Here is a 20,958-nt window from a genome sequence, read left to right on the forward strand (position 1 = left end):
TGCTACCAAGCCATACAGGGTAGAACACATCTATTTACATATATTTAAAATGGACCGGTCATGGCGTGTGGATAAATCTTATAATAATTATAAAGCTTAAGCAACAGCTTAATTGCAAGGTACAATTAGTAACACACATACCAGCTAGGAAACGTCATGGCGCACACCCATTAATAATTTACACCTGGTCTGAAAATAGAGAACTTCACGTAGACATATAAACCAGTGAGCTTAGGGGAACCACACAACTTTAAACATCACATTTACTGTATGTAAATCATATCTGGACTCTTCAGACTATAGCACTCACTATTTGTTGTATTATTACCTTTACAAATGGTTGCTTACATAGATACTGCAGCCATGAAGGACTGTAGCAGCTGATGTACCATAGCTGAGACAGACATCCACAAATGGTGCACAAACAAATATTCCCTCAGCCTCAGACAAGAATATCTTTGGAGATTTACATGTTAAAGCTGATCACAACATACATCTCTGCGGCTTCCTTTACACTTTTTTTCTACAAAAATGTAATGGACTGGTTGAATCCTCAGAAAAGAACATAAAATTATCATAAAACCAACCACAGATTTAGAACAACAATCTTGTGTTATGTAAAATCTTCATAATATTGTGCTTCTCCCCCACCCACCCAGTCCCTGACAATCGTACTTATACAGGATCACCTTCTCTTATCTACATCAAAGGGAGTCCAACCTTCACACACATTCAGGGGTATTCAATTAGCCGCACGGTTTACCCTGTGACTGATTGACGGGCAAAATCCGCACGGCGCGGGGAAAGGCTATTCAATTAAATAGAGTTTACTACTGCGCGAAAATATCGAGTAAAATGCAGAATCAATGGGTTTTTCCCCGCTCGCGAGCCCGATTTGGTGTTTTTTTTCTGCTGACTTTACCTCGCACCTTCATGATCTGCAAGGTTCAGTCCAACTGCAGGGACTCTTGTGCGGGGTAATCTCCGCTAACTGAATATCCCCCATAGTGGACAGATTCGTATTACTACTGTTGAAGGGGAGGCACTGTTGAGCAAAATTGACTCTGTGATTGGGCAGTCACAATATGACTCACAGCTCTAACATAGCCCTATCCCAACAGACTGATTTTATGGCGCGTTAGTATGTTAACGAGGCTGCAAACAGGCAAAGCATGACATAGGAAGTCAGCAGATGACAAGCACACCCAGAGATACACATTAAAATACAATCATTTATCTGAGGTATTACCATGGGCGATTGTTTTAATTTATCGTACAACAAGAACGTGTTTACTGAAAAGTTGCAAGTTCCGTCTCACCTGACTTGTCTTGTAGCTCATCCAACCTCTCCCCTCGTTCTATCACTTTGGTGATGTTTTCCTGCATGACATCAATGACCTCATCCACCTGGTTCTGTACACTGTAAATAAACATGGATTTGTTGGGTTTCACCCAGCAGACGTACGTTCAGTTGTCAGTCATACGCATGTTACAGACTGAGCAGTCAGCAGTTCTTTTTCCAGAACAATTTGTTCATTCCATGTGTTTTGACTTAAAGTTACATTTCATCGCAAACTGAACTAGGTGACCCTTAAAATGATCTATTAAATGTATACACTGGACTTAAAACCAAACACAACATCCCCACAACACATTCTCGTATAATGGAAATGCTCATACATATAAAACAAACATGTAATTTGCAACAAAGACCAAGAACGTTTGTAGCAGGACTAACAGAAGGCTGGAATCACATGGTGTTTCTTTTGCCATATGTTTTACTTGTATTTTCTTATGGTGAAAATATTTTTGCTTATTGTTGGAACTCCCTACCTTCCAGTGGTAACAAAGGGCAGCTATATAACTGTATAGTTAGCCAATCACCCAGGCTGGTTAATACAAACACGAAATTAGTAGCAGTTAACAATACTGGGTGACTGAGCTATGGAGGGTAGGGACTCAGAAGTGGTTATAGATTCACCAATACAGCACGTTGCTCTACATTTATCGGAATAGAGCATGAATAGATCACTATGGAGGGTCAAACTGGCACTGGGCATAAAGCCGGTTTCAAAACACAATACAAAATGTGCATCAATCTGTATCAAGGGTCCATTCAGCAACTGATTTATATCTCTATTTTAAGTGGCAATCACAATGCGGTCCCGAACTGATTACCCAAGGAGATGTACCACTCGTCACTGAAGGATATGCGCCACTCGTCACTGAACAAGCAAGCTGTGAGCAAGTAACCTAAATCCAACTATTTATTTTATTAGGAGTACATTTTACACAAACAATTGAATTCAATTTAATGCATAAAGCTGGCCACACACAGAATTTGTATTTTCCAGCCAAAACGCCTGATGTACGACAGTTCTGAACAACTATTGTTCATTGTATGTACATGAATAGTAATTGTCTAACACAGAGAAACTCCAAACAACAAATGTGATTGGTTTTGATTTTCAAGCATGTTCAATCTGTCAGGTGATAAATTGTTCAATGCATAGAGGCACTTCAAAATCATTCTCAACCTCAACCCTTAAGTTTTCCCAGCAAGTCATGTTTTGAGGATTCTGTATGTGGAAGCAGGTGGGATAATTACTGACCCAGCAAAGTAGAGTAACTCACCTGTGCTTGATTTAAGAAATACACAAAACATGTCCTCTGTGCGGTACTTGAGGACTGCAGTTGAGAACCCCTGGACCGTCTGAAAAAAATCTAGAGTATGGTCAACTAAAAACAAAATGAGTTAAGCTAGGTACACACCTGATATATAAGAGGAACACGCCTGTTTTGTTTTGTTATTTTTTACAGCTGAAACGGTGCAGAGAACATCCGATTTCCTATAAATACACTACACGATTATCATTCCGGTAAGAATGATACATTTCCCTAAAGATTTTTGAGGTGATGGGTTTTACATGCAGTTTGTCAAACGATGTCTGTACACACTGCAATTGCTGCACGACATCTGCTCGTTGGGACCGGTGAATGTCATGCAGCACTCCTGATGTCAGGAGCTGATCTGTCAGGTTTATGAACGACAGTTGGCTCCGTGTGCTTTGCAATAATCGGACCGACCAGCCGGGAATTGGCCCGATTATTGCACAGTGTGTACCCAGCATAACTGCACAAATGTAGAGATCTGACCTAGAATCTCAATTTAGGCTTTTAAAAGAACCATCCCGCTACCTTCAGGTTTGCCAGTAATCTGCAGATAGTTTAAATGAAACATACTTGGACATGTACGCTTCATCCTATTTACAGCAACAAGATCACATTCATTCATGTTAGGGCTGGGGAACACTAAATCATCAAAAATGCATACAGGCAAATATTCCACTGGAAGACACCTCTATTCAGTGACCGAGAGTCAAAGTTCACATACCATCATTACAAGGAGGAAAAAAAAGGAAGCAGGGAGAACTTGAACTGTGATTTACACCACTGAAACTTTCCTTTGAACACCAACTGCTAAGCCTTGCCATCCTTTCTGCAGGCGGCTAATAAAGCTTTAACAATTTCAATGACTGCAGCAAGTTTTTTGTGCTCACAGTTATAGTAGGATAACAAGGTATCCGGTCATTAGGTCTACAGCAAAAAAGGTAGACAATACAAGTTAGACAGGGAATACGTCGACAGGGTCTGAAGGTTGACACACTAAAGGTCGACAGGCACAGAAGGTCGACAGGGTCATTAGTTGACACAGAAATGGTCGACACATTAATTTTTTTTAGGGTTAGACACTTACTCCGATGGCTAGGGCTAGGCACCAGGAGGGAGGGTTAGGCACTTACCGGAGGATTAAGGTTAGGCACCTACCCAAACAGTTAGGCACCAACGGGAGGGTTAGGGTGAAGATCAGGGCTAGGAAAAAAACAAGCGTGTCGACCATTTGTGTATCGACCAAACGACCTTCTGTACCAGTCGACCTTTAGTGTGTCGACAATCAGATCCTGACGACCTATTGTCTGTCTAACTTGTATTGTCTACCTAAACATTGTCTACCTTTTTATTGTAGACCTAATGATCCAGTCCCCAGATCACAATAATATGTCGGTGCCATAGGTATCCTGTATTTTAGTAGCAAATTTCAACGTCCCAGAAATAATGTAGAAGCATGGTTTAGTGAGAGCGGGTAGGAAAGGGTTAAGGGTGGCACAGATGTTTTGGAAAAGAGAATTATTCATAGCTCTGCATTTGGAAAAACATCCTGCATTACTCAGTCACAGAGCGGATTTTATCTGCATTCCGCTTACTTCTTCCAAATGACACACGTGGATTTTTCGTTATAATGGGATTTGTGACAAAATAGCTGTTCCCGTCTCCCACATACAAAGAAAACACATGTGAATGGGAGCAGGGAAAACAAACCTCTCATTCAATATTAATGCAAATGTAATGTGCATCTAAAGGCACATCAATGTAATACATTAAAAATAAATACATATACAGTCAGGTGCATAAATATTGGGACATTGACAACATTTTCATATTTTGGCCTCTATTCACCACCACAATGGCTTTGAAATGAAACAAACAATATGCGCTTTAACTGCAGACTTTCAGATTTAATTTGAGGGTAATTACATCCAAATCAGGTGAACGGTGTAGGAATTACAACGGTTTCTATATGTGCCTCCCACTTTTTAAGGAGCCAAAAGTAATGGGACAAACTAAACAATCCTAAATCAAACTTTCACTTTTTAATACTTTGTTGCAAATCCTTTGCAGGCAATTACAGCCTGAAGTCTGGAACGCATAGACATCACCAGACGCTGGGTTTCATCACTGGTGATGCTCTGTCAGGCCTCTACTGCAAATGTCTTCAGTCCTGCTTGTTCTTGCGGCATTTTCCCTTCTGTTTTGTTTTCATCAAGTGAAATGCATGCTCAATCGGATTCAGGTCAGGGGATTGACTTGGCCATTGCATAACATTCCACTTTTTAGCCTTAAAAAACTCTTTGGTTGCTTTTGCAGTTTGCTTCGGGTCATTGTCCATCTGAACTGTGAAGCGCCGTCCAATGAGTTCTGAAGCATTTGACTGAATATGAGCAAATAATATTGCCCGAAACACTTCAGAATCGTCAATAAATACAAGGTAACCAGTTCCATTGGCAGCCATACATGCCCACGCCATGACGCTAACACCACCATGCTTCACTGATGAGGTGGTATGTTTTGGATCATGAGCAGTTCCTTTCCTTCTCCATACTCTTCTCTTCCCATCACTCTGGTACAAGCTGATCTTTGTCTCATCTGTCCATAGGATGTTGTTCCAGAACTGTAATGGCTTTTTTAGATGTTGTTTGACAAACTCTAATCTGGTCTTCCTGTTTTTGAGGCTCACCAATGGTTTACATCTTGTGGTGAACCCTCTATATTCACTCTTGTGAAGTCTTCTCTTGATTGTTGACTTTGACACATATACACCTGGAGAGTGTTCTTGATTTGGCCAACTGTTGTGAAGGGGTTTTTCTTCATCAGGGAAATAATTCTTCTGTCATCCACCACAGTTGTTTTCCGTGGTCTTCCGGGTCTTTTGGTGTTGCTGAGCTCTCCGATGCGTTCTTTCTTTTTAAGAATGTTCCAAACAGTTGATTTGGCCACACCTAATGTTTTTGCTATCTCTCTGATGGGTTTGTTTTGATTTTTCAGCCTAATGATGGCTTGCTTCACTAGTGACAGCTTTTTGGATCTCATATTGAGAGTCGACAGCAACTGATTCCAAATGCAAATGTCACACCTAGAATCAACTCCAGACTTTTTACCTGCTTAATTGATAATGAAATAATGAGGGACCTTTCATGAACCACACCTGTCCATGAAATAGCTTTTGAGTTGATAGTCCCATTACCTTTGGCCCCTTAAAAAGTGGGAGGCACATATAGAAACTGTTGTAATTCCTACACCGTTCTCCTGACTTGGATGTAATTACCCTGAAATTAAATCTGAAAGTCTGCAGTTAAAGCACATCTTGTTTGTTTCATTTCAAAGCCATTGTGGTGGTGAATAGAGGCCAAAATATGAAAATTCTGTCAATGTCCCAATATTTATGCACCTGACTGTATATTTAATACAGTTTCAACCATAAAAACAAACAAAAGAAGCGATTTACTGTAAAGATTAATATGCAGATACAATAGGACAAGTGAATTCTGCGTGACACAGCCTAGATTTGTGCACAGGTTTCATGGGCTTCCAGCAAGAGATCCTGGCTATGCACCAGACCCAACAAAGGACATTTCTGGGATCGACAGTCAATCTTTGCTGCTAATAAGACACCTACTATTACTTTGTTACTTTGTTCTGCAACAGCATGTTAGAAATAGAACTTCTAAAAACTCATGGATGATTTACTGGAAAGGGGACAGTTTTCTTCAAGGAACACAAAATATAAACAAATGATTCTATAGAAATGGAAATTAGTCTATTTTAAAGAGAGAAAGCTGAAACTGTATGTGGAAATAATGTAATTATTGTGATCTTAGGGCATCATGCAATCACTTTGCAGGAATGCTGTACCACAAAATCAGTCACACTACTACTCTATTATAAGATAGTGTTGGTTTCACAATTGCTACTGACTAGACACTGAATGGTACATGTACTGCAAATCAGCGCATGTGTTGATCTATTAAAATAACCATCAAAATAATATAGATTTACATTATTGTGTGCATTTTATTATATAGAATAGGCATACAAAATCCTTTTGTGGTCCTATCACTTCCAACAAATGCCCATGTTTTGTATTGGAGTTTTACACTACTCCCATATTTTTAATTCTCTTTACTTTTCCAATGTAAACGTTATAGGCTGCTTGTATGACATATTCTTTGTTGTAGGACTTTACGTAGCTTTTGTAATTGTGCTATTCATTTCTCCGGAAGAACTCACCATCCAATAATAATGTGATGGTTTCATGTATTTTCCCCCAATAGCCACTTTATATCCTTCCAGAGCTTCCCTGGAGATGTTATTGATGTGCACTTATCCTCTAATACAGGGGTTCCCAACCACGGTCCTCAAGGCACACTAACAGTCCAGGTTTTAAGGATAGCCATACTTGAGCACAGTCAACTTAATTAGTATCTCAGATATTTTGATTAAACCAGCTGTGCTTTAGCATGGATATCACCAAAACCAGGACTGTTAGTGTGCCTTGAGGACCAAGGTTGGGAATCACTGCTCTAATAGAACAATAGCTTTGGAGAATGTGGGGTATTGTCTAGTGCAGTGGTTCTCAAACTCGGTTCTCACGACCCCACACAAGTCAAGTTTTCCAGGTCACCCAGCAGGTGCACAGGTGTATTCATTACTGACTGACACATTTTAAAAGAACCACAGGTGAAACTGATTATTTCACTTGTGATTTTGTAAGGAGACCTGGAAAATATGCACTGTTTGGGGTCCTGAGGACCGAGTTTGAGAACCTGTTGTCTAGTGGCATCACATCAAAAAGAACCAAAATATGACCTAGCAAGCAGGCAGCAGATACAATCCTCAAAGCTAGCTCATAGCCTTAATAGAAGGATAATAAAATTGATGTGGCATCTATACTTTCCCTGTGCTAAGTAAAGGCCCCTATACATCAGCAATTGATTGCAGCAATCGTGCAATCGATTGTGTATAAAAATCTTTCCCTTTTTCAATCAATTGTGGCAATTCTGCAATGAATTGAAAAAGGGAAAGATTTTTATACACAATCGATTGCAAATTGCACGATTGCTGCAATCAATTGCTGATGTATGGGGGCCTTAACAATTAAGCAGATAAACCAGGGGTTACCATTCTCCAATATGCAGCGGTTGAAGTGGGAATTTAGAAGTGGTGGTATAGTAAGTGTACCTGAATATTCGGAGGCTGTCGAGCCCACAAAGCTGTAGGGATTGAAAATTTATTTTAGCTCTTACTTTAGATGGTTTTTAGAACTATTTAATAAAATAAAAAAATATTACAAACACAAAGTGATATCACTTAATATGTCATTGTATTTTACTAGTCTTTAGAAAGCATATACATTTATGGCTTTGTATGCTGATATCACACAGACACATACACACTTGTCACACATAGAACAGAGACTGTATGCAGAAATCTGGCTTTACCAGTAAAGTACCCACCTGTGCCATATTAGTAAAAGTTCTGGTTTGCTCATTCTGCTGAGGAGAATAAAGTTTTGCCAGAACATAATTTTCAGGTGAATTAGCTTCACCTTACAGTTGTCTCTATTACTCACTGAGGGGGTTGTGTACTAGGTTCTGATATTTCAGCAAGTATGCAGCTATATGTAAAACTACAATCAGTTCTAAGGATGGTTTTACCTTATAACATATGCCGCTTTACATCTAGAGACTAACTCACTGTTATCCTGCCTGTTCTGTTAATATTGGAACAGATTACATGAGTCATGCAAGTGGCAACCATTTTTCTGGAGACCACAATGTACTGAGACCTATGTAAAGAACTATGGCTTTAGCACTGAAGACAAGTTTGATCACCAAGAGGAAAAGAAGCAGTATAAAGTTGCATACCGGCTCACTTTGAGCACTGTCAAAATGTAGTTATTGCTGTAGCCCTATCGCTACAGACTTTTACACTCTCCAGTATTCTGTATTTTCAGCAAGTGTTGGCAATTTCTAGGTCAGCTTTGACTAAGTGTTGCCATAAAATGTAAATCTCATTGAATTGATGGGCTTTAGAGTAATATGTCGTCAGCCCCATATTACTAACCAGGTTTCTGGAGGTTTAACATTAAAAAAACACTTTAGGATCATCTTAGAAGTGCTCCTTTGTCTCATTTTGAGAATTAATTCAAAGAGGTATAGGGTGCAGGTTTTTTAGATGTGGAAATGTTGCCCATAGCAACCAATCAGATTCTACTTAACATTTATCTAGCACCTTCTAGAATATAATAGCTAGAATCTGATTAGTTGCTACGGGCAACATCTCCACTTCTAAAAATCTGCACTTTAGTAAATATACCCCAAAGTATTGACATGCAGTGAGTAGTTCATTACAGGTCATTAATATACAATGATATTGCTCTGAAATACTGTGCAAAGTCTCTACTGATATATTGGTCATTGAGATAATAGTGTGAAGCTATAAAATATTACACAATCTTTCCCTCTCCTGTCGGAAGATAGAAAAAGAGTATAGTAATTATGCCATAATACTTAAACGATTCATCTGTAATACAAACATGTAAACATGAAGGTTAAAGCAATTTTAAATATAACTCAACAGCACTGAGACTTGTTCACTTTCCAGATGTCACTGCAGACTTACTGTCTGATCTTGTCATTCCTTGGTCCAAACTTAGGTGCAGAAGGTCCCCTCCTGGCAAGAGAGAACATTCGTTAGTGACGTATCATGTGACTGCAGCTCCCGACATCCACAGCATACACACACAGAAAGAGCACAACACAGATACAATCAAAACATGACTGTAGCACTGAGTTTACTCCTGCAAGCATTAGGATTGCTGAGGCTTGACAAAGATGTATGGGATCTAGAGATTTAGGGCCTGATTCAGAGCCGGATGCTATTTGCGCTCGCTCGTTCAGAAAAAGGGGCCGGCTATTTAAATTGAGCGCTCGCTCTTTGCGGCCTGTTGACGCCTCTATGTCTGAGCAAGCGAACGAAACATGCGCCGCTCGCATCACATGTCATCTCCGCTATTTATTAGATTAATCGAGTACATCGAAAGGCGTCTGAACTGCTCGCAGTGCTTGTGGTTGGATTTTCCTACTGCAATCATGCGAACAGTTCAGGCTAAGAGACAACCAAGTGACGTGGCCGATGACGCTGCTTTGTTAATTATGCACACCCTTAAAACGCCCGTTTTGACCGTTTGGCACGCCTGCGTTCGGCTCTCCACTCCCCGTTTTCAAGCACCTTCCCCTGTTACCACCCACAAATGCCTCATCCTGTCACTCAAATTAGCAGGCACTCGCTATTTTGCGAACATACGATTTCCGACCGCACTGACTGGTTGGCGCATGCACATTACGATCCATATGCATGCGCAGATGTGCGAACATCGCTCGGAGCGAACGAGCGGCCGCTTACGAGCGGCTCTGAATCAGGCCCTTAGTTTCTTCATATATTTGGACGGTTTGCAGAAAAAAAAAACACAAAAAAAAAAAAAAAAGAAGAACGACAGTTAAAAATCTAGGGGGAATTTTTTTCCTTATTAGTTAGACACAGCTCTTGGTATTGGGAATACTTCCACTGTGGGGTTGAGTTAGGGCAGGGCTTGACAAATTTTTCTAAAATCTAGGAGCCAGGATGAAAGTGTAGGAGCGAGACCAGACCTGTAATACAGCTGGTGAACTTGCGTTGGCTAGAAGGTCCTTTAAATCAGGAATGAATATTATCCCTTGGGATCCTACGAAAACCCCATGACTGCCATTACCTGTGAAAAGACCGTGGCGGAATCAAAACCCTGAACTGAAATGGAGCTCTTTAATGGCAAACCTGAAAAGAGACTGAAGCTTCTCCTGAATAGGAACATAGAGGTAAGTGTCCTTTATGTTTAAAGATGCTAGGAAATCTTCTCCATAGAGTTGATAATGGATTTTAAATATGCCACCTTGAACCTGTGTACTTGCATGCTTACAATAAAGGATTTTAGGTTCAAGATTGATCAAAATGATCTGACTGTTTTTTTTGTACCAGACAAGATTGGAGTAACAGCACTAATTTCTTTTCTTACATAAATGGACATAATAATGTCATAACATTTACAGTCAGTGGCATCTTTTAACCACTTAAGTGACGTTTTTTCCAGCAAAATCGGTCAGAAATTACCGGGTCCGCAGGAGAGTCCGGGGAGTCAGAGGAGATCCATTCTGCACGTGTCTACAACAAATTTCCACTTCAAAAACACAGCGGGACGGTGTGGTCGCACCTTGTCAGCTGAAGCACAGTTGGCTGTGTTCGCATCCCATACGACCACGTTAGTTAAGTGGTTAAAGAAGCTCCACCTGGAACTGGTGGAGTAGTGGTCTACTAAAGGAAACCGCCGTGGTACAGTAAACTATTTATCAGATCTTAAGCATAGTTCTCCTAATAAGTCTGACCACTGTGTTGAAGAAGGGAGAGAACAACCCTTCTGTTTCAATTTCCTCTTTCCGAAGAAAACCCTGAGGAATTGTGGAGGTCATTTATACCCTGGCCCGCTGCAGACTCTTCAGTATATGTAACGGAGTCATCCAGGCCAGATTATTCCTGAATTGCTCAAACCTCCTAAGAGGACAAATTTGAATCAATGAAACTGTGCTGACGGACATGCTACTTATGGTACTGTCTGTTACCAGTCTTGGGGCCCCCTGACCCCACTAGCTTTTGTAGCAAAGCGTGCGTATGTTCCAACCCCAAGTCTGTATGTTCCACGACTCTGGCCCAAGACAGGAGTTCAGCTGATGATGAAGTTCCTGGAATTGCATCTGCTAGTCTCTAAGTCTGAGATGCCTGGATCTTTGGAGTGGGCATAGGTTAGGCAACCTAAAAAGAAACTAGCTCCTCCAACATTGCCAAAGAAATGAATTGAGCTAGAATCAGACTTCGTCTGCACAAGTTGCGATTTTGTTTGTACAAAGTCACAGAACATATTTAGATGCACGGTCTCAGAAATGTAAGGGGCATTCCTGCATGGTGACTGGGAGGTAGCAGGGAGGTGGTTAAAAAGAAGCACCAAGATATTGCATCTAATGGGAGTGTCACAGGTGTGTCGTTGAAAGCGGTTGCATACAGAGAAGCTCAACCACTCACACAGGAGGCCATACTTAGAGAAAACAAGAGATATGGTAAGAACTTACCTTTGTTATCTCTGTTTCTACGAAGTCCATAGGGTCCACAGGGTTGACCTTGGGGTATAGCTGGATCTGGATCCACGGGCACCACGCAGTTAAAGCTTTGCTGCTCCCAGGATGCACTTGGGTCCGTCCTCCTCTATACCCCGCCCCCAGGCACCTCAGTTGGTAAGCAGCTAAGGCCGGAGGAGGAGACTAAACAGAGAGAAGGAAGACTGGAACACACAAGAAACCATACTCACAGAAATGGGAGACGGAAAACCGGTGACCAGCCACACAGCCCATTTGAAGCCATGTGCGTCAGGGCGGGCGCCCTGTGGACCCTATGGACTTCGTAGAAACAGAGATAACAAAGGTAAGTTCTTACCATATCTCTTGTTTTCTACTTCAGGGTCCATAGGGGGTCCACAGGGTTGACCTTGGGGATGTCCCAAAGCAGTTCAACTAAGGGCGGGGACGCTCCTGTGCTGAAAGGAGTACCCGGCGCCCAAAGGATGCATCCTGAGAGGCGAAGGTGTCAAACGCATAGAACCTCAAAAACATTTGAATGGAAGATCAAGTGGCCGCCTTACACAGCTGAACAGCGGAGGCGCCACGTCTAGCAGCCCAAGAGGGACCCACAGAACGAGTGGAATGAGCCTTAACAGAGGTTGGCACAGGTAAACCCTCCTGTGCATAAGCCTCACAAATAACTGAACGAAGCCAACGGGCTAACGTCTGCTTGTTGGCAGGCCAACCCCTCTTGTGAAAACCGAAGAGGACAAACAAAGAATCCGACTTCCTAACCGAAGCAGTCCGGTCCACGTAGATTCTAAGTGCCCGGACTACATCTAAGGAAGCCTCACCAGCGGAAAGATCAGGTGACTGAAAAGCTGGCACGACAAGCTCCTGATTAATGTGGAACTTGGAAACCACTTTGGGCAAAAACTCAGGACGAGTGCGGAGCACCGCTGTGTCCTGGTGAAAAATCAGAAAAGGGGGGCGACAGGAAAGTGCCCCCAACTCTGACACCCTCCTGGCAGAAGCAATTGCCAGGAGAAAAACGGTCTTGAACGTCAGCCACTTGAGCTCCACCGACTCAAGAGGCTCAAACGGAGGACCCTGCAGGACCCGCAGAACCACCACCAAGTCCCAAGGAGCCACAGGAGGCACAAAGGGAGGCTGGATTCTGAGAACACCTTGGAAAAAGGTGTGAACATCCGGCAGTATTGCAATCCGCCGTTGAAACCACACGGACAAGGCGGACACATGAACCTTCAGAGATGCAAGGCGTAAGCCGAGGTCCAATCCTGATTGAAGAAATTCCAAGATCCTAGAAACTCGGAACACCTGAGGATCATAATGTCTGGACTCACACCACTGAAAGTAAGTGTGCCACACCCTGTGATAAATCCGTGCTGAAGCAGGCTTGCGTGCCCTGAGCATGGTACCAATAACCGAACTGGAGAAGCCCCGAGACCTCAAGACGGCTGTCTCAAGAGCCACGCCGTCAAAGACAGCCGACCCAGATCCGGGTAAAGGCAGGGCCCTTGAGACAACAGGTCCCGACGCTGAGGAAGAAGGTACGGAGCGTTGATGGAGAGACACCTCAGATCTGAGTACCAAGGACGTCTGGGCCACGCCGGAGCCAACAGCACGAGCGTGCCGCCGTCCTGCTTGAACTTCCGCAGAATCCGAGGAAGTAAGGATATCGGAGGAAACAGATACGCCAGGTGAAACGTCCATTTCACCGACAGCGCGTCTACCAGACTGGCGCCTGCGTCTCTTGTCCTTGACCCGTAAACGGGCAACTTGTGATTGTGACGGGAGGCCATCAAGTCCAGCTCCGGCAGCCCCCACCTGTCCACGAGTAGCTGAAACACCTCTGGGTGAAGCGACCATTCCCCGGGATGCACGTCGTGACGGCTGAGGAAGTCCGCCTCTCAATTGAGGACTCCGGGAAAGAAGACTGCCGAGATCGCTGGAATGTGACACTCCGCCCAAGCAAGGATGCAAGACACCTCCGACATCGCTGCCCGACTGCGAGTTCCTCCTTGGTGGTTGATATACGCCACCGTGGTGGCGTTGTCGGACTGCACCTGAACCGCCCTTCCGTGAAGAGAGGGACCGGATGACTGCAGAGCCCGGTATACTGCCCGCAGTTCCAGAATGTTGATGGGAAGAAGAGCTTCTTCCGCAGACCAACGACCCTGAAGTGTCAACGAGCCGGTCACTGCCCCCCAACCCCGAAGACTGGCATCCGTTGTGAGCAGGAACCAGTCCGGGATCCAAAAGGGGCGCCCCTCGACCAGATGAGCTGTTTGAAGCCACCAAGCCAAAGACTGCCGAACCTCCGGGGACAACACCAGCAACTGAGAGCGGATCCGGTGAGGTAACCCGTTCCATTCCGATAGAATCAGCCCCTGCAGGGGCCGGGAATGGAACTGGGCAAATTCCACCATGTCGAATGTTGACACCATGGAGCCCAGAACTCTCATAGCCGAATGGACCGACAGGCGGCAACTGCTCAGGCAACTGTGTATCCTCAGCTGCACGGAGGAGACCTTCTCCGGGGTCAGGAAGATCCTTTGCTGACGAGAATCCAGCAGGGCTCCCAAATGAACCATCCGCTGAGATGGAATCATGGAGGACTTTTTCCAATTTATCAGCCACCCGTGCGCTTGCAGGCAAGCGATCGTCAGGTGGAGATGTTGAAGCAGTACCTCCGGGGAGCTCGCCAGCAACAGGAGGTCGTCCAGATACGGCAGCAGCCGTACATTCTGGTTCCGAAGATGTGCGGCCATGACCGCCATAATCTTCGTGAACACCCTCGGTGCCGTGGAGAGACCAAAGGGTAGCGCCCGGAACTGATAATGGTGTTGAAGGATAGCGAACCTCAGATACCGCTGGTGCGAAGGTGCTATCGGAACATGGAGGTAGGCATCCTGGATATCCAGGGACACCATGTAATCCCCCGGTTCCATCGCCAGAATGATGGAACGTAACGTTTCCATCCAGAACTTGGGAACTCTGAGGAATCTGTTCAGAGACTTCAAGTTGAGGATAGGGCGATGAGAACCATTGGGTTTCCGCACCAGAAACAGAGAAGAATAGTACCCCGTCCCTCGTTGTAATTGAGGAACGGGAACAATGACCCCTGCTGTCAGCAAGGACTCTATAGCTTCCTGAATCTGTAAGGACTTGGTCGTATCCTGAGAAGGACTCGTGCAGAAAAACTGGTGGGGCGGTCTGTGCCGAAAAAGACAGGGCGTACCCCTGGGAGACCACTTCTCGAACCCAGGCACCCGTGGTGGTATATTGTGCCAGCACTGGGCAAATAGAAGAAGTCGGCCTCCCACTCTGGGGTCCCCCAGAGGGAGGCACGTCCCATCAGGCAGAAGGTTTATCTTCCTGCTTGGAAGAAGTGCGCCTGGCACTCCAGGCCTGTTTCTTGGGCTTAGAAGCGGCCTTGGTCATCGACTGCCTCGGGAAGGACTGACCTTTGGCCTTGCCCTGAACCCGAAAGGACCGAAAAGCAGAGCTCCGAACCTTGGTAGGTGCAGAAGCCGAAGGGAGGAAGGCTGATTTAGATTTAGCCAGAGTGCCCACAATTTTGTCCAAGTCTGGACCAAAAAGCAACTCCCCATTAAAAGGTAAGGCCTCCAGCCCCTTTTTGGACTCAGCGTCAGCTCTCCAAGACCTCAGCCACAAGGACCGACGCGCGGACACAGCTGCAGCCGACACCCGAGAGGTCAGCAGGCTTGCATCTAACGATGCTTCCCCAATGTAGGAAGCCGCATCCCTCATTTGACCTATCAACGCTCTCTGGATCTCCGGAGCATCTTCCGGAAAGGTATCCTCCAAAGCATTGGCCCAGCTCTCGATGGCCTTAGCCACCCAAGAGATGGCCATGGACGGACGGGCCACCGCCCCCGAGAGAGAGTAGATAGACTTCAAACAAGTCTCCACTTTCCTGTCCGTGGGATCTTTCAGGGAGGAGATTGACGGCAAAGGCAGCGTAGCGCTTTTAATTAAGCGGGTAACGTGGGAATCCACCACGGGAGGAGTTTCCCACTTCCTGCAATGAGCCTCCGGAAATGGATAGTTCGAAGCCAACCGCTTCTGCGGTTGGAACCTCTTGCTGGGCAACTGCCAGGCCCCTGCCATATGATCCGTCAACTGATCGGACAGGGGAAAAACAGTCGAAGCTACCCGCATAAGGACCCACAGTCTGAGACCCGGGAGGAGACTGTACCAGACGCGTCACACCCGGGGAATGGGGGATGGTAGGCTGGGGCAACGCCCTAGAAGGGGCCGCAGTCGGGGCCGCAAGTCGGTCCGCGATCGACGCCAGCACTTGCGTAAACATCGCCCACGGAGGATCATGCGCCACCGGGGGTTTAGAAGGCCAGGTACCAACTGGCACCGCCCACACAGACCGTCCTGAGACAAATCCGCCCCGTCAACTCCTGCCGAACAGCGTCGGCAGGAAACCAACACAGGAGCCACGGAGCGCTCATTCTCCTCATCAGACATGACACAAACTTTTTTGCAATAAAAGTGTCTCACCGAAACGAGGTAAGGCGTATAACACCCACGCACTCCCAAGTATGCAACACAAACAGCCCACAATCTGGTACTGAGTAGCACACCGCTGTTGTGACGGACCTCACAAATACGTAGATCTATATAAGTGAGGTACACAGAAAGAACACCCCTCCCCCACGCACCTGCGGGCCGTAGGAGAAGGAAAGGGATAGGTAAAACGCTGACAGTAAGTAGAAAAAGCACAGACAGCAGCACTAGCAATAGTCACATACCATGCAGGAAGATATACTCACTGCACCTTCAGCTACAATAAACCTCCCAGATTCAGTGTCTGGGAGGGCTACAGCGCTGCGAACACTGTCCTGATCAGGGGAGAGGTACGCAGGGGGACGGTCCACTGGAAGGCTGCCTGGGAGCTCTGCGTTGCTGCCTGGGAAGATGGCCGCCGGAGAGCTCTGAGGAGGAGTGGCCGAGAGAGCACAGCCCAGCGACGCCAGCACGCTTGAGAGAAGGTGCGCTGGGCTGAGGGGAGGAGCCGCTCAAGCAGGGAAGGCTGCCTCCCCTGCTAGTATGGAACCCCAGGGATGCCGTTCCCTGCCAGCCTTACACCCTGGTGGTCCAGCGGACACGCGGGGTAATCCACAGAGGGGGGAGCCCGCCGCCGCTACTAGCGCCGCCGGTCTGTCCCCAGAGACCGGCGGCATAAAGACTGCATAACTTCCCCCGCGCGCAGCGCTGACAGCGCTGCACGCGGCTTACCTGGCCCCTTGAGTCCGGCAGCAGTCTGTGGTCAGTACCGGCGTCGCAGCGCCAGCGGGGCTTGTTGGAGCGGCAGCATGGACGTCCAGATGGACAGTCTTATGCTGCCGCTCCGAAGATAGTAAAAAAATAAAATAATAAAATCTTCTTTTAAAAAAAAAAATTAAAACAAAGCTTAGGGGCTGCTTATGCAGCCCCACTGCTCCAGGGTGACCCGACTCCGGCCGGGCACCAGCTAAAACTGAGGTGCCTGTGGCCGGGGGCGGGGTATAGAGGAGGACGGACCCAAGTGCATCCTGGGAGCAGCAAAGCTTTAACTGCGTGGTGCCCGTGGATCCAGATCCAGCTGTACCCCAAGGTCAACCCTGTGGACCCCCTATGGACCCTGAAGTAGAAACTGCACCTGCCATAGGTCTGGTGCAACTTTTCGATGGTATGACCATGGGTGCATCTAAAGACACACCAGACAGTAATGCAGCATCCACAGACCCTGCGAGTGGGCGTCTCAGTCCTTGCATACTCGGACCTACAGATTTATGCCAAGGAAGGGCTTTGTAGTGGCATTAGCATAAGGTTTCATGCGTGACTGCGGCAAAAGACGTAAGGATTGCTACAACTGTGTCTACCTTAAAATCAGGCCCCTAAGTTCGTTTCTGCACCACCTTAGCGCAAACCTCAGCAGACCTGGCTTCATGAATCTCCTCAAAAGCAGAACAACGGGCACGAGGAAATATCAGGATTAAGAAAGTGGAGTGGAAACTCATAATGCTTGGGAATACTTATTTACATTGTCTTGTGAGGTTGGCATCACACTACATTGTCATTACAGTACATCGGCGCTATGGAATGCTGCACTGCATCATTAAGAACTGGGGGAAGGCACTGATAGCAGAACACAAGGCTGCACTCTTTGGGAATGGAGAAACCAGTTCATGTACATGGCACTTCTCAGCTCCAAGCACATTCATAAAGATGTGCGGTACAGAATTGTTACTTATCACTATAAATCACATCACTTCGACTATAAATCACATCACTTCGATGCGATCTATAGCTTAGATAAGTAGCCATTTATGTACCCTCACCTATCTTGCGAAGCGATGCGGTATACGCTGGTGGTGTGGTGCTTCTTTTTTCATGGTGTTTTCATCTTTTTTTACCCCTTTTCTGTTCTGCGCATGCGCCGTTTTGAAGACTTAACTGCGCATGCACCTGGCGACTTGCTTGTATCTTTGAAAGTCCCACAGCCGCAATGGCTCATTGGAAAAATGGGAGGAGCAACAATGGAGGATGGGACCAGGCAGAATGACAGGCAAGTTCCCTGTCCTTTTCATACACAAACACTACCCCGAGATGGCGAATGCGATGCTTCCAAAGAAACGGAAAGCAGAGCTTTCCATTCTTTCATGAATAGCACTCACCATACAATAGTATGGTGATGTGAATTAGGCACGGAGCAGGTGCACCACTGGAGAAGAGGCAAGCTCCTCCACGGTAACCTGCTTTAATGTGTAATGCAAAACAGGGCTTTTCTCAGCTCCATCAATAGACCCCCAAATGGCGTTTGAGGTGTAAGCATTGCTAGATTCCAGGATAATATGTGGCTAAGTCATTTTTATGTTTCTTACATATAGTGTGCATGTCATTCATTTACATGATACTCTGGCCTGTAACTATCCTGCACTAAGCACATAAAACTTTTTATTCTTTGTGCTTCTAAAAAATATATAAAAAAACATTCTGGTAGCGAAGGATAGCAAATGAGAAATAGGATGTGAAACAGTCTTACGTTTTAACACTACACAAAAATGTTATATAATTAATGATTCCACAAGAAATAAATCATTTTATATTTAATGCAGAGTTTAGTCATTAGAGACTAAAAAGGAAATAGTCAGAGGACAGGTGCGAGAGTGGCCTTTAACTGCAATATTATATTTGCAGAGTTCAGGATGAGCAGAAGTGATACACTCCCCAATCAGTCCCAAATAAACTATCATTATTTTCCAGGTTAACTTGGCTGCATAGTTAAAACAAAATTGTGATAAATCTTATGTATGTGTTATTTTAGCTGTATCATGGCAACATATTGCAACATACAGATAGGTCATTCCATATCAAGAAGGCCAGGGGTCCCCACTTGACCATCTCCAATTTTGATAGTTGCACCCACCCCCATTTTGAGGGCAATACTTTTGCTACTATCACATACTGTGAACTATTTTTTTCCCAAAAGTTAGTCTGACATATATGCCAACCTTCATGCAACATTTTATTAAAATTGGAGATGTTCAGGTGGGGACGATCTTCAAAATTGGGCCACCTGAAATGGAATGACCAAGACTTAGGGAAAAAAGTACTGAAAGATTGTAGCATTTGGCTGGTAGTAATCTTGATTATACAACAGTTTAATACAAACGATTGGTGGATGCTTTGCTTGAACATTAGAAAAAAGTAGAAGCAATAGATTTGTTAACAGGTAGTCACATGTATAATACAGCGGGTGTATTATGACAAAATATAGTAGTGCATTACCACAGAAAGCAATTAGAGTAAAGCAAAAGGGCATTTAAAACACATTCTGCAACTTAGGACCATATTCAATTAGATGCGAAAAGTCGGCCGACATCGAAGGTTTTGGGTGCGAAAAAGTATCGCACTCGTCCCCACGTATCCCCGTATTCAATTCCAAATCGTCGAAAACGGGACCCGGCGAAAATAAAGTGAGTGATGCTGTGACATGGGGGTTCACTATGGGTACCCCCGATTAACCCTGCTGAAGGTTTTTTTGGGTCTTTAAATGGTCTCAATAGGTGCTGTTTAGCGTCTTTGAAATACTGATGAATAGCATTTAGCAAGTTTTTTTTAAAAAAATTAGTAGTCCCAGCAAATTTGGGGTACATGAAAATGGGTGCAAGCATATTTTAAAGTGGCTAATGTGAACTTTTAAAATCGTGAAAAATCCACCTGCCGCAACCACCTGCAATAAAAAAACACCTGTGGCATACTTGGAAACCCCCCTTGAGTCTATTTCGCTAGTTTAGAAGGTTGTCCCCCAACTTTGGGTTTTTTCTCCCCCAAAATGAAAGTACTTTTTTGGGGTGTCTTGGGTAACTTTATATAAATTTTTTGACACAGTTTACCTTTAGGGGACAGTCCAAGGGGTGCTGGGTAGTTTCTATAAGTATGTACCCCAAAACCCCAATTCTGCCCTTTTTTTCGGCACCGATTCATAGATGATACTTTTTTGCAGGGTTCTATCCATTGATTTTCCGCACCGGCGAAAAGTCAGAAGAATTGAATAAAGGGATAAGTACAGACTGGCGAAAATGACGCCATTGGCGAAAAAGTATCGCTGATAGCGGCTTTTCACCGGCAATTGAATATGGCCCTTAGTATTATAGTGTATGTAGGCATAAAACAACACATACACACTAATAGAGAAGGTGGGGGTTGGAAAATGCGCTCGCTCTGTGGGTGCAGTGTTGTGTGGGTGTCTTGGATAATATATTTAGTTGCTAACGTGCTAGGTGTGGTTGTGTGGGGAGGGGTGAGACGTGAGAAAGAGAGAGGCAGACACAGATGAGGAGATCAAATGATTTATTGGAGTTGTCACAATGCTTCTCCTGTGTGGTCCCGGGAACAGGGATGGTGTTTTGGTGGGTGGGGGAGAGAGACTGGGGAGGTGGGTTGACCCTTTCAGGGGGCTCCTTTCTGTGCGGTTCAATAGACCAGCACGTTACCCCTGCTGGACCTTTGGTCAACAGTCTTGTGGAGTCTCAGGCGGTGAGAGGGTGGAGATGAGGGGGCAGCAGCAGGTGTAGTGGGTGGGGGTGATCACCCT

The 20,958-nt window shown here is 45.1% G+C and overlaps 1 protein-coding gene across 1 annotated transcript in view; it reads right to left on the minus strand.

Moving 5' to 3' along the window:
* Nucleotides 1-20,958, minus strand: part of VAMP4 (vesicle associated membrane protein 4) — a 54,977-nt gene that overhangs the window by 10,808 nt on the left and 23,211 nt on the right. Inside the window, exons 4-5 of the mRNA XM_088481793.1 lie at nucleotides 9,301-9,351; nucleotides 1,320-1,420 (exon numbers count right to left, since the gene is read on the minus strand). Coding sequence (XP_088337919.1) covers nucleotides 1,320-1,420; nucleotides 9,301-9,351 — 152 coding nt within the window. The remainder of the gene's footprint in view (nucleotides 1-1,319; nucleotides 1,421-9,300; nucleotides 9,352-20,958) is intronic.

Source organism: Taudactylus pleione, unplaced genomic scaffold (assembly GCF_031769625.1).
Source record: "Taudactylus pleione unplaced genomic scaffold, aTauple2 ptg000017l, whole genome shotgun sequence".
In the NCBI taxonomy this organism is placed as follows: Eukaryota; Metazoa; Chordata; class Amphibia; order Anura; family Myobatrachidae; genus Taudactylus; species Taudactylus pleione.